Source organism: Podarcis cretensis (assembly GCF_951804945.1).
Source record: "Podarcis cretensis genome assembly, chromosome: 3".
Classification (NCBI taxonomy): domain Eukaryota; kingdom Metazoa; phylum Chordata; class Lepidosauria; order Squamata; family Lacertidae; genus Podarcis; species Podarcis cretensis.
Window position 1 is genome coordinate 74,677,811 of NC_137172.1, and position 12,936 is coordinate 74,690,746.

At 43.2% G+C, this 12,936-nt stretch overlaps 1 protein-coding gene across 2 annotated transcripts in view; it reads left to right on the plus strand.

The window, feature by feature from the left end:
- SCML4 (Scm polycomb group protein like 4) overlaps nt 1-12,713 on the plus strand; it is a 77,476-nt gene extending 64,763 nt beyond the window's left edge. For both annotated transcript variants that reach the window (XM_079971717.1, XM_079971716.1), the window contains 2 exons: nt 5,507-5,652; nt 11,554-12,713. In XM_079971717.1, the coding sequence (XP_079827843.1) occupies nt 5,507-5,652; nt 11,554-11,679 (272 nt within the window). In that variant the 3' untranslated portion in view covers nt 11,680-12,713. The remainder of the gene's footprint in view (nt 1-5,506; nt 5,653-11,553) is intronic.
- The last annotated feature ends 223 nt before the right edge of the window (nt 12,714-12,936 follow it).

Genomic DNA, 12,936 nt, shown 5'->3' on the forward strand with positions numbered 1-12,936 from the left:
GTGTGGGCCTGATGTAAGCATATAAGTTACAATAAAAAGCAGTTTCTTTTTATTTCATTTTGTTTATGTTAAGAAGAAGAGAAACATTTGAAATATGTATTCCAAAAGGCTCAAACCTTGGGATTAAAATAGTTTACTAACCTGTTTATGAATAATTACATGGACATTTTTTTTTGCAAGCCAGGAAAAGAAACTGAATCTTAATTAATGAATATTGTGTTTTTTAAAACCATGGCAAAACGTAAGAGCTAGATCTGTGCCAGACTCTAACAGAACCCAAGATACAGGTACAATATGTGTTTCTTTTTAAAAAATGAAATTACATACCATTTTTTCTAGGTTTTGAAAATCTTTCTATTTATTTAGAATTTTTCAAAAACAGTTCCTTGGTTTTATTAAATGAGCCTGCAGTAATTCCCTTTCTGCACTTGGATACAATAATTCTGTTCATGGTCTGACCAGTAGCAATCTTTTTTAAAAAACAACAAAAAAAAAAACTTTATTCATTTCTAATTTGTCAAATGTGACATATATATTTTTACATTTAAAGAAAGATTTGTCCAAGTAACCTGGTATCTTGACCATTTTAAAGTAATGAATATCTTTCCCTATCTAATTTATTAATGGGCCTAATAGAACCCTTAATATTTCTAATCTGTTTGAGGCACTGTTTGAGGCACTTTCTTCCTCAGCCTGTTGCTTGGCTGTAGCTTGTTGTGGCCTTTTGTTGTCTCACACCACATTTGGTTATTTTCTTTGCTTCAGTAATAATTCTCATTAAACTTCTATTTTATTGAGTCTTCATTTCCTTTTTCCTGTTTGAGTTCAGTGTGGTTAGTGTGACCCAGAGAAATCTAAATTCAAGCCTGAGCTCATCTTTGGAGCCACTGGGTGGCCTGAGTGACTGAGGTTCAGGACAGAGCCATACTTCCCACTTGTCTTGCCACTTTCCTCAAGAAAATCAGCTGTTTACCAATGAATCAGAACAAATATCAATGTTCATTTTTATGCAGATTGACATTTGTTTTGATTCAGCGATAAACAATGGGTTTTCCTGGGGAAAGTGGTGAGACAAACATAAAACCACTTGAGATAAACATGTGTGTGGTCAATCCCTCTGTCTGTTTAGGTGACCAGTCCTGTTACATTGTGTTTTACCTAAATCTAAAGGCAGTTCCAGATACCACCAGACAGTTCCAGTGAACTGTTTTCTTTTATTGGGAAGATATATGTATCAAATGATTCTGTTTTATCTGCTGCATCTGTCACTGTTTTTATTATATTGTATTTCTGGAATGCTGTTGCATTTATTGTTTGTTTTAATTGTTGGCTGCTGCCCTGAGTGCTGCACAAGCACTGGAAGGTGGGATATAAATCTTTCTAAAAATAAGTACAAATAAAATAAAATAGGTTGATTATCCCTCTAAGCTGCGTCACGAGTTTTTAAGCGCAGTTCATTTACATATTTTCTTGCCACCTGCCAAAGCCAGGAAATTGGATTTTACCTAAATTATGATCTTTAAGGATAATTATTGGTACTGAAGACTCCTCTCTCTTTGTAATCTGAGCATTCTTTATCATCTTGATTAATTCTGATGACACAATGCCCTAGGATACCTTTGACATGAGAGAGATGAGATCGTTATTAATGTATTTAATCCCTGGTGTGAATAAATTTCATATGCATTAATGCAGGATTTATATACAGGTAGGCCTCCTCCAACAAAGCATGCAAGACCTGAGGAGTCAAGCAATTTTGCAACAGCTTTGTTGACTACCAATTAGCTTCTGAGCCAAATTCAAAGTGCTGGCTTTAATTTATTAAGTCCCTTATGTTATGTGTGGCTCTAATGTATCTGACAGAGTGCGTCTCCTCAGGATTGGCTGGGAAGGCCCTGCTTAAAGTCCCGTTTTTGCATGAAGCACCATCTAGTACGGAACATCACAGGGACTTCTTTGCGTTGGCTCTGATACCTGAGGATCACTATCAAAGTATTGCTATAACAGCCCCCTACACAAATCACGGGACGCGGGTGGCGCTGTGGGTAAAAGCCTCAGCGCCTAGGGCTTGCCGATCGAAAGGTCAGCGGTTCGAATCCCCACGGTGGGGTGCGCTCCCGCTGCTCGGTCCCAGCGCCTGCCAACCTAGCAGTTCGAAAGCACCCCCGGGTGCAAGTAGATAAATAGGGACCACTTACTGGTGGGAAGGTAAACGGCGTTTCCGTGTGCTGCGCTGGCTCGCCAGATGCAGCTTTGTCACGCTGGCCACGTGACCCGGAAGTGTCTCCGGACAGCGCTGGCCCCCGGCCTCTTGAGTGAGATGGGCGCACAACCCCAGAGACTGTCAAGACTGGCCCGTACGGGCAGGGGTACCTTTACCTTTACCTTTTTACACAAATCACAGTGATTGCTCAATAAAGACAATAGAGTCTAACTTATGTGCAAGAAAACCAAAAACAGGCTGAAGACCATGCCTGTTCAGATGCTTCCATGGTCCTCCTGAATTCAGGCTCGCCAGTCTCTTTGAACCTCTTAGCTCCTCTTTTCCAAAACCAGGGATGGGCAGAAGTTTGATCTGGATCTATTGGTTGATCTCTGGGTAGCTTGTAGTAGATGAGCAAGGATCTCTGATTCCCAATAGTTTAATAACAGTGGCAATCAAATTACTCACACCTCAATTAGACTGTCAAAGTAAAGGAAACTGGGGTTAATGGATTTGTGTGGGGGAGGACTATGAACTTGGCTCAGTTCTGATACTCAGAACGGATCCCTGTGTTCAGCAGCAGCTCAGAGGCACCATGTTCTTTTAATTCTAGGTGGATGCCTTTTGCACTGATACAACTCAGTGGATCCTGTGGTTCTAGTAAAACACAAAGGGAATCTCCCAAGCCAGAAGTCTGCCCACCTCTGTCTTAAACCACTCTGCAATTTAAGTGTTCCGTGCCACTGACATCCTCAATCTTGCTGCCCCAATCTATCCTAAAGATGTCTGTCAGACATCTACATATGAGGGAGCACTGATGTTGGGTGCTTCACTGCATCTGATAAGCCACATACCACATATTCTGATGTCTTGTGCTCTTTATAGTTCACCTAGCAGACCAAAGAAAGTGCAGAGCTACTATAAGATGTTGACGCAGCAGAAGACCATGCAGTGGTGGCATCTTTCCCCTGCTCCATTCCTGCATTTTCAATTGCATGCCAAGACACCAAACTGGGAAGCTCCTCCTGTGCAAACGGCTTGTGCTGTTTTCAGCAGCTTCTTAATGGCACTATAGCAAGGAGTGATAGAGCAACCAGTGTCAAATCAAGGCTAACTTCATTTCACATTGTGCCGCCTCTTCTAAGCTCATTTGCCTTTGCTTCTCCATGTGTGCATACTCACTTTAATACACACACCAGCGATATAGCTAAAAGCCAAACAGGCTCTGTTTGTTCAGCCATAATGCAGCACTGCCAAGGAGAGAGAGGAGCAAATAAAGGGGGTTAAGTTTGGGAAGGAAACGGCACAGAGATAGCGACTGAGATTTATAATTCTGCAGAGACTAAAGAATAAAAAACATAAATGCACTTTCATCCCAGTGTGCTTTATTGCCTTGATTTAATGTTGAAAGGAGCTGATGTGACCTTAAATCATCTCGGCCTTGATGCCATTAAGAAGTCACATGCACAACGTTCATCTTTGTGCAATTTTAGTAGCTCTCCAAATAGGTGTTCTTTGGGGACACTGCTTCATAAAAGCTGGTGATTAGGAGGATACTGAGCAGGAAGATATCCTGATCCTGTGGAAAGTGTTAGGGCTGCCCCACATGCAATATGCATTTTTGCTACACAGAGCAAATGCAAATTTACAGGTGGGCTGTTTGGTCAGTGGTAGAGCATCTGCTTTGCCTATAGAAGTTCCCAGGTTCAATCCTGGACACACAGACCTGAAACCCAAGAAAGAGCCCCTGCCATTCAATGAAAGCAATCTTCTGCTAGATGGACCAATGGTCAGACTCGCTATAAGGCAGCTTCCTGTGTTCTTAAAAGTAGGGCAAGTGTGCATGCAGGTATGGGAATATAGGGGAAAGTGTCCACACATTGTGCGTGGAGAACAGGGAAAGTGCCTCCTTTCCCCTGATGACATGAACCTAGACATTGCCAGGTGCTCCAGTTTCCAGGCCTACCTAATCAGTCCATCCCATGTCCTTTCATGTTTAGGCCTTGGTGGTGGTTCTGTACCCTCCTGTAAAGTAGATCTTCTGTGAAGCAGCCCTCAGTCTAAGGCTTACAGAGGAGACATTTGCCAAAGCCCTGCTTTGTCCCTGCCTACTTTTTCTTTTGTTCTATTAGCAGCTTCACGTTTTTAATTCCAGATGGGAAGATGGTGCTTACTTGAGCCACTATCTCTGCTGCCTGTGGTTATGATAGCAGCGGTTGTTCCCTTCAGACTGTGGCAGCTGGCATATTTTCTCTCTCCCAGCAGGAAAGTGAGTCCTTTGCATTTTTATAACCCAGGGTTAACCATCATGCCTTCTGCCGAGCAATCAAATCCAAAATGTCCAAACTTCTCTCTGCTTTCTCACTTCTTAGGCCAGCCTTTCCCAACCTGATGCCCTTCTGTGTGTGTGTGGCTGATGTTTTTTACTATAACTCTCGTCAGGCTGACTGACCTGATGGAAGTTGTAGTCCAAAATATCTAGATAGTACAGTGGTACCTCGGGTTACAAACACCTTGGGTTACAGATACTTCGGGTTACAGACTCCGCTAACCCGGAAGTAGTACCTCGGGTTAAGAACCTTACCTCAGGATAAGAACAGAAATCGTGCACTGGTGGCGTGGTGGAAGCAGGAGGCCCCATTAGCTAAAGTGGTACGGTTTCAGGTTAAGAACGGACCTCCGGAATGAATTAAGTTCTTAACCAGAGGTACCACTGTATCAGGCTGGGAAGGCTGCCTTAGGCTTGCTTCCATACAAGGCTCAGATACTAGGTGGCTGTCTTATGCACGTTGGGAGTAAGTCCCATTGGACTTAATAGGAGGACTTAATTCCAAGTTAACCTAAATAGGAATGGGCAATAGCATGGAAAAACCAGTAGACCTAATTTAAAGGTTACTGCTCTTTGCTTGGAGGCCAAAGAGATGCACTTTGTAATGATGGCTCTTTCCCCACACCCTACCAGGAGAAGCCCATGTCATGTATGGATATCCCTGAGCTCTTCCTGGGTCTGCTTCTTGCAGCATAATAAATCCTCTCTGTGGATGCACTTTGAAAAGTCATATACTCCCTTCCTGGCATTCACTGCTCCCTTCATGTGAACGGTTCAAGGATTAGCAGACATGAACGGCACAAAGTACATTTGTGAAACTTACTAGCCATGCAAATGCAGCCCAGGTCATTTGTATTACAAATACACTGGTTTTGCAAGTAATGACTGCCATGCTACTGCTGAAGAAACAAGTTAATCAGTGTTTATTTGTAATGTGCCGGGTTCTTTCGTTTGCTTCTTTTCTCCTCAAATAGCCTCAAGTCCTTCACCAGAAAGGCAAGATGCAGCTCGGCCCATAAGCAAGAATCCTTTGACCTGGACCGTTGATGATGTGGTTTGGTTTGTAAAGGATGCCGACCCTCACGCTTTGGGACCCCACGTGGAGCTCTTCAGAAAACACGTATGTAGGAACTTGTCTGTGATGGAATTACATTATCCAGGGCTAATGTTCAAGCGAATAAACACGATTTGCACAAAGCCAATGAAGCCCACCAGAACATTGTGTGCTATTTACCTGGGACTGTGAAAACGGGATTGTGAAGTGCTTGACATGCTACCATACGTGGCCAATGGCCTGCATTTGGCTTCCTGAGACACATCTTGCACAGGCTAGTAATAAACAAAAGAAACAGTTTGCACCTCACAATTAATGGTTCGCTCCTCTTTTGCTCCCCGCCTTCTCCAGCATGACTGAGAGCAGTGCTGGATTTTCGTATAAGCTAAACAAGCTATAGCTTAGGGCCCCACTCTCTTGGGGGCCCCCCAAAAAATTAAAGAAAAAAAATCTGGATGTACATTTCCAAAATATAAGATAAAAAAACAAATAAAATAAAACCTACATATAGTGTATGCTTCTTCTTAATTGTATTTCAGTTCAACAATTACTTTGATAAAAGACAAATTTTGTTATGTGCAAATGGCTTTAGATACCTATTAGGTCCATAAATTACCATATAGCACAGGCTTCTTCAACCTCAGCCCTCCAGATGTTTTGAGGCTACAATTCCCATCATCCCTGACCACTGGTCCTGCTAGCTAGGGATCATGGGAGTTGTAGACCAAAAACATCTGGAGGGCCAAGGTTGAGGAAGCCTGATATAGCATATATTCAACACAAAAAACTGACAGTTTGTTGTTGACAAAGGACAGCTGGACATATAAAGGGCTCCATTACCTTCAGTAGCTTAGGGCCTCATCAAACCTAAATCCGGCCCCAACTGAGAGCAACAAACCACAATCCCTAGCTTGATGATCTATCCAAACCAATGATCATGGTTAGTTTCCCTCCCCCTAAAAATCCTATAATTGGTCAGCCAAGAACAAATCTTGGCTTGAGGTTTGTTTGGAATGAAAAGCATCCCAGCCAGGAATCATGGTTTAGCCCTAAGCGAGGGATCATGGTTTGTTGCACTCACTAATGCTAGGGAAATTGTTACGTGATACATGAGACGTGTTGCCTGGTACTTAAATGGCTTGGAGCACGGGTCCATGGCACACATCCTTAAAATTTCCATATGCCAATTTATGAGCAGAGATGCCTCAGGGTAGGCAGGGTCTCACTTGCACTGTGCATTGCAGTGTGTCCAGCTGCCTTGTAAGCAATGTTTTAAAAAGGTTTTTTAAGGACACAAAATGTCAAGAAACCCGGGACTGAAGCCACCTAGGTCTCTTCCTGACAGTGACCAACAGTGACCTTCCCAGGAAGATAGGTGTACAGACACTTCTTACTATTTATGTACTGATTAAAATATTTGTATACCACTGTGCCATTAAAAACATAGCAAAGGGGTTTACAACAATAAAACCATGCCATAAAAGGTAAAGGTAAAGGTACCCCTGCCCGTACGGGCCAGTCTTGACAGACTCTGGGGTTGTGCGCCCATCTCACTTAAGAGGCCAGGGGCCAGCACTGTCCGGAGACACTTCCGGGTCACGTGGCCAGCGTGACATCGCTGCTCTGGCGAGCCAGAGCCGCACACAGAAACGCCGTTTACCTTCCCGCTGGTAAGCGGTCCCTATTTATCTACTTGCACCCGGAGGTGCTTTCGAACTGCTAGGTTGGCAGGCGCTGGGACCGAGCAGCGGGAGCGCACCCCGCCGCAGGGATTCGAACCGCCGACCTTTCGATCGGCAAGTCCTAGGCGCTGAGGCTTTAACCCACAGTGCCACCTGCAACAAACCATTGTGAAAGGATGTATTCTTAATTACCTGCCCTAGTCCTAGTGGAATAGAAAAGCTTTCAGCAGACATGGAGATGGCTGCTGGCTTAGAAGCCTTTGAAAGGGGGTTGGATGCATCCTTGATGATCGATTTAACAATGGCGATTAAGCCATGGTAACTAAAGAGAACCTCAATGTTCCATGGCTACTGGATTCCAGTTGCAACAAGAGTATCTATGCTCCTTTTGTGGACTTCCTTAGGAATATCTCATTGGCTACTTTGGGAAATACAGTGTTGGACATTTGGATCTGTGATCTGACCCAGGAAGCTTCTTATGTTCTCAGCTCGGTAGCCGACAACTTAGCATTCTGTGCAATGCTGCAGTCCTTGATAATGGTGATGTGGTTTAAACATAATATGGGCTCTAAATTTTCCATATCAAAGCACCCCTAACCTGCTGCTTATATTCAGTCAGCTTCACAGAGATACAGGAGGTCTGATGCTTGATTAAGGCCATCACCCAATCTTGCTCAATTATGCTTTTGAATAACCCATTTCCCTGAAATTGTTTAACCTTCATTTCTAAACTGGATTAGCATGAAGACCCCAGAGGTGAGAGACAAGTGATTACTCCTTTAACCTTAGCCATGTCTTCCTGTGAGTTAAATGATTCTAAGGAGCAGGTGCATAATTTAGTCGGAAGCCTTGAATGCTGCTGACATTCCCAACCAGCACCTGAAATCCTTGCTTTTGCAGCTGATGACAAGCGCAGGATTGCAGAATGAGGTGGTGATGACCTTTGTGAGTTTAACTTCCCGGTGCTTTTCATACTAAGACAGAAACAGCTTGCCTTGAGAGAGACCAACAACATGTTTACTGTCTGCAAGGAATCCTAGTTCATATCAGTAGAAAAGCTTATGAGTAAATAGTGGCTCATTCCTCCAGGATGGCCAGATGTAAAAGAAGGTGACTGGCACTTGCCCAAATTGTAGTTGTGATTTCTTGGCTAGCCAGCTGCCCTCTTGGCATTTCTGAGGAAGGTGCAGAAGAATTTCAGGAGAGATTGGACCTAGAAAGGAGCGTGAAGGAATTTGAAGGGAAGCAATGTGGGATTCAGATTAAGAGTAAGGAGAACTAGCCAGCAGGAATGCCAATCCAAGATGAGTGAGCAAAGTAATGCAACGTGCTGCTCTGATCTGTAACTGGAAAAATGAATATTGAAGGGAGAGTAAAGCTTTTGAGTTGAGGCCAATTAAACTTGCTCTTTCAGAGTTATATCCTGACTCTTCCAATGATGGATATTATCACTGAAAGCGCATATTGTTTCATAAACCTGATACGTCTTGGTATTGATTATTTCAGCTTTCTTCCATTTAGCTTACCTCCCTTTACAGTATTTCTTGAATAGTGATTTTACTGCCAGGCAAAGTCCATCTTTTTTGCTTCTTTGAAAACAGTAGCAACAAAAAGAAAGGATTTTTCATTACCGAGCCCAGTGTTGTATGCCAAGGCATCACGCTGAAGCCAAGCCTCCAGATTTAGCATCTGTTTGCATTGGTCAGTGGGCTTATCATAGTGTTCAGCACTAAGCCTGAAATACTAAGCTCGACATCAGTGTTCACAGGATTAGATCTTAATAAAGCAGCATGAAATACTTCCAGATGCTGTATTCTTTTGCAGCCTTCCAGCAGACTGCGAGAAGCTAGTCTAGGTCATAAGCCTTAGCAGCTATAAACCACAACAGAAATTATTACTACAGATCAGATCTATAATTGAACCAGGCCTATGACAGAGGAGTCACAGCAGGTCATTAAATGTCATGCTGTTTCTGTTTCACAAGGTGCTTCCTAACCCCAAAATTCTGGATTGGGAGCATTCTACACAGCCAGATTTAGGACTACAACCTCCTCTAGCTTTTGTAGGTTTAGATATATACCTAAATGCAAAACACATGTGTTCTCCCTTCAAGAGTAGGGTTACCAGACCTCCAGGACTGACCTGAAGTCTCCAGGTTTGCCTGCCCCCTCAAGGGGGCAGGTGGAGGGCTTGAATCTCCAGATGGATGAGCGTCTTTTTTTTTTTTTTAATTATTATTATTATTATTATTATTATTATTATTATTATTATGAAGGCTATGGCTGTAGCTTGCAAAATTCAGCCCAACAGGAGCAAAGGCACTATTGGTGGAGTGGGGTGAGGTCTGTCTTCTTCTGCTCCTCTCTTTCAATTAACCTCCATTTCCAGGGCCCTACCAGGGAATGGTCTTTAGCCTCAGATTCGATCTGTGAAATTGCAGGGTCCAGGATGCTCCTGACGTGGCAACCCTATTCATGAGAGAATTGTACATAAATGTATTTTGGGTCACGCATTCCTTTAAAATATGTGTAAAATACAAGAAACCCTCCCCTCCGCCCTGCCTGAGTCCCAGGATCTCTAGAAGTACATTTAAGCTGGGAAAAGGGAGTTGGTCTTTTCCGTGTCTGTGCCCAAGCTCTGAAGCTCCTTCTTACAGAGTGGCTTGGTTTTCCCCTTCTTTATTGGCCTTCCATTGGGTGATTAGAAAACTATCTGGGAGCAAAAAGCAGCCAGGAATTCCATGCAGGTGACTGAGCAGGATCCCAAAGAAGGGATGGATCTCTTGGTCCTGTCACACACAGACACAAACCCCGCTCTGCCAGTCCACTTGGTCAAAAGAGCCTTTCTTTCATTGTGTTTAACTAGGCTGCTATTATCCTGGATTTTTATGCTGGCTGTGGAGGAGTGAGATTCCTTTCTTCTGCCGTCAGCATGGAAATGCAGGCTACTAACCTTGTATTTAGTAAAACAAAGCAAAGCAAAGCAAAACAAAGGCTAGTAACTTATGTGGGCTTCATTAGAAAGCTTTACTAGAACCTGTCTGTTAGGTTAAAATTGTTAATGGTTCCTGGCCTTTTTTAATAGGTTGTTCTTATTGCTTTACAGCTATTCTCATGTTTTACTGCTGCTATTAATGTTTTGCCTTTGTTTTATAATTGTTAAAATAGTTCTAATTCATTGTTGCTAGCCTCCTTAAGCTCAGCTGAGGAAAGCTGTGTAGAAGCATTTTGAATAAATGTGAGCAGCAATCAGGAAATTATTATAATATGTACTCAATGGTGCACCTCTCATACTTTTTCTATAGCTGAGTATTAATTCCTGAGTTCAAAATAGCCTGTCATCAAGAAATACATGGATTGTACATGGATGTTTTGAATCCTGATATGTGCACCCATGTATTATTTGTTGTTGTCTTTATTTATATAGCTTCATCCATATAATTGACACTATGCAGCATACAGAATAACAGAAGTACAAAAAGCTGCATTAACATCATTCCCAAGAATTACATAAGCATTTGATGGCTCATTGGTGAAGAGCCAACTGGTGATTTTTTTTAGAACAAATGCATATGGTGACTTATTTCCAGGTTCTCTCTCTCTCTCTCTCTCTCTCTCTCTCTCTCTCTCTCTCTCTCTGTGTGTGTGTGTGTGTGTGTGTGTGTGTACTGACTGGGATGATGGGAGTTGTAGTCCAAATCATCTGAAGGGTACCCGGTTGTGGAAGATGGCTGTAGTCAACCTGCATCAACAGTGATATGCATGCAGTCATTGAAATGGCCCTAAGTGATATTAATTACACAAACCAAAGACAGCCAGGTTGGTCTACAAGGGGGAGGGGGAGGGGCTCCAAAATCCATAGTCGGGCTGTGCTTTTATTAGAACCACTCAAAATGTCACCAAATACTGACCAAGTCATGAATAAGAGTTCTGATATACTACTAGGCAAGGACACTTGTGTCACTTTCTTGTCTCAATGTTGTGGAAATTAACTTTAGACTTACAGTATTTAAAGAACAGATAAAATTAGGAGAATACAAATTTCCCGTACTTCAATTGGATAGATGCCAGGTGGAACGTTCAGGATTTTGAGGGCCGCAGTTCACCTGATTTCTCCAAATTTTCAAAGAAATCTTAAATTACCTAAATTTCAAGCAACTCAACACCATCCAAGCTGCTGCTGGCCATTCCTTTTGAGCTCATTGGGATAGTAGCTTTTTTCCCATTCAACACAGGTCAAAATCACATCACGTTTTTGATTCCTTCCTCGTTTCTTTTTAAACTAGGAGATTGACGGCAATGCTTTGTTGCTACTGAAAAGCGACATGATCATGAAATATTTGGGCCTGAAGCTGGGACCGGCACTGAAACTCTGTTACCACATCGATAAACTGAAGCAAGCCAAGTTCTGACATTTCCTAAAAACACCAAACAATCCCAGTGTAACTTGAGAAAGTAGGAGAAAGGTAACGTGTTGCCTTACAGAAAGCTATCCGTTTTGCCAGCTGTCTCCCCCTCTTTTTGTACTGAGAACTTTCTACAAGTGTACATCTTCACATTTTTTAAATCCAATGGAGAGGGTGGTGGGGAGCGGAATCTGTTTTGCTGGTTTGTGTTAATAATTTTCCAAAAAAGAATATAATGATAATTATTTTGTATTATTCATATGGTTATTATTGTTAATATTATTGTTGTTGTCCTGTTTTTGTATCACATATGGAAAATCAGACACAAAAAGACCATTCAAGCTGGATGCAGAAGAAAGGTCACTGCCAAACAACTCAAGTCAGCTGGTTGGTTGCAAGCTCCATGTTGCTTGACTCAGTGCCTCAATGTGGCATCACTGGAACCAGGGGCTCACAGGTTTTGGCTTGGCTTAGTAGCTAGCCATTCTTTGCAGTTGTCTCCAATTTTCCATTCCCACAAAGCCCTCTGGGACATGCAGAAGACTTGGGAGAGGGAGCAGGAAGTCACAAGTTGTGCAAAGCTTTGGGATACACTTCAGTGTATGTCTCTTCTGAAGCTCAGTGCGACAGAAGAGTCCTTCCCCGTGTTCTCTGCAATATGTGGAGAACTCTGGGGAGTGGGGAGCTGCATCAGAGACACCACCGGTGGCAGCTGCCCTTGGCAACTGCTTTTGGGGAGATCTGAGTGTAGCCCATTGTTAACAGCACCCTTCCTTTAGCTATATGTCATCTCGGTGGCCCTTGTTGTTATTTGGATAAGCTTATACCTCCCCTGGACGGACGCAGGTGGCGCTGTGGGTTAAACCACAGAGCCTAGGACTTGCCGATCAGAAGGTTGGTGTTCGAATCCCCGCGACGGGGTGTGCTCCCATTGCTCGGTCCCAGCTCCTGCCAACCTAGCAGTTCGAAAGCATGTCAAAGTGCAAGTAGATAAATAGGTACCACTCCAGCGGGAAGGTAAACGGCGTTTCCGTGCGCTGCTCTGGTTCGCCAGAAGCAGCTTACTCATGCTGACCACATGACCCGGAAGCTGTAAGTTGGCTCCCTCGGCCAATAAAGCGAGATGAGCGCCGCAACCCAAGAGTCGGCCATGACTGGACCTAATGGTCAGGGGTCCCTTTACCTTTATACCTCCCCTACATTTTTGGGCCACAGAAACAATTGTATGGTGAGATCTGAGCCAAGAAGCCATTGCTATCTTCA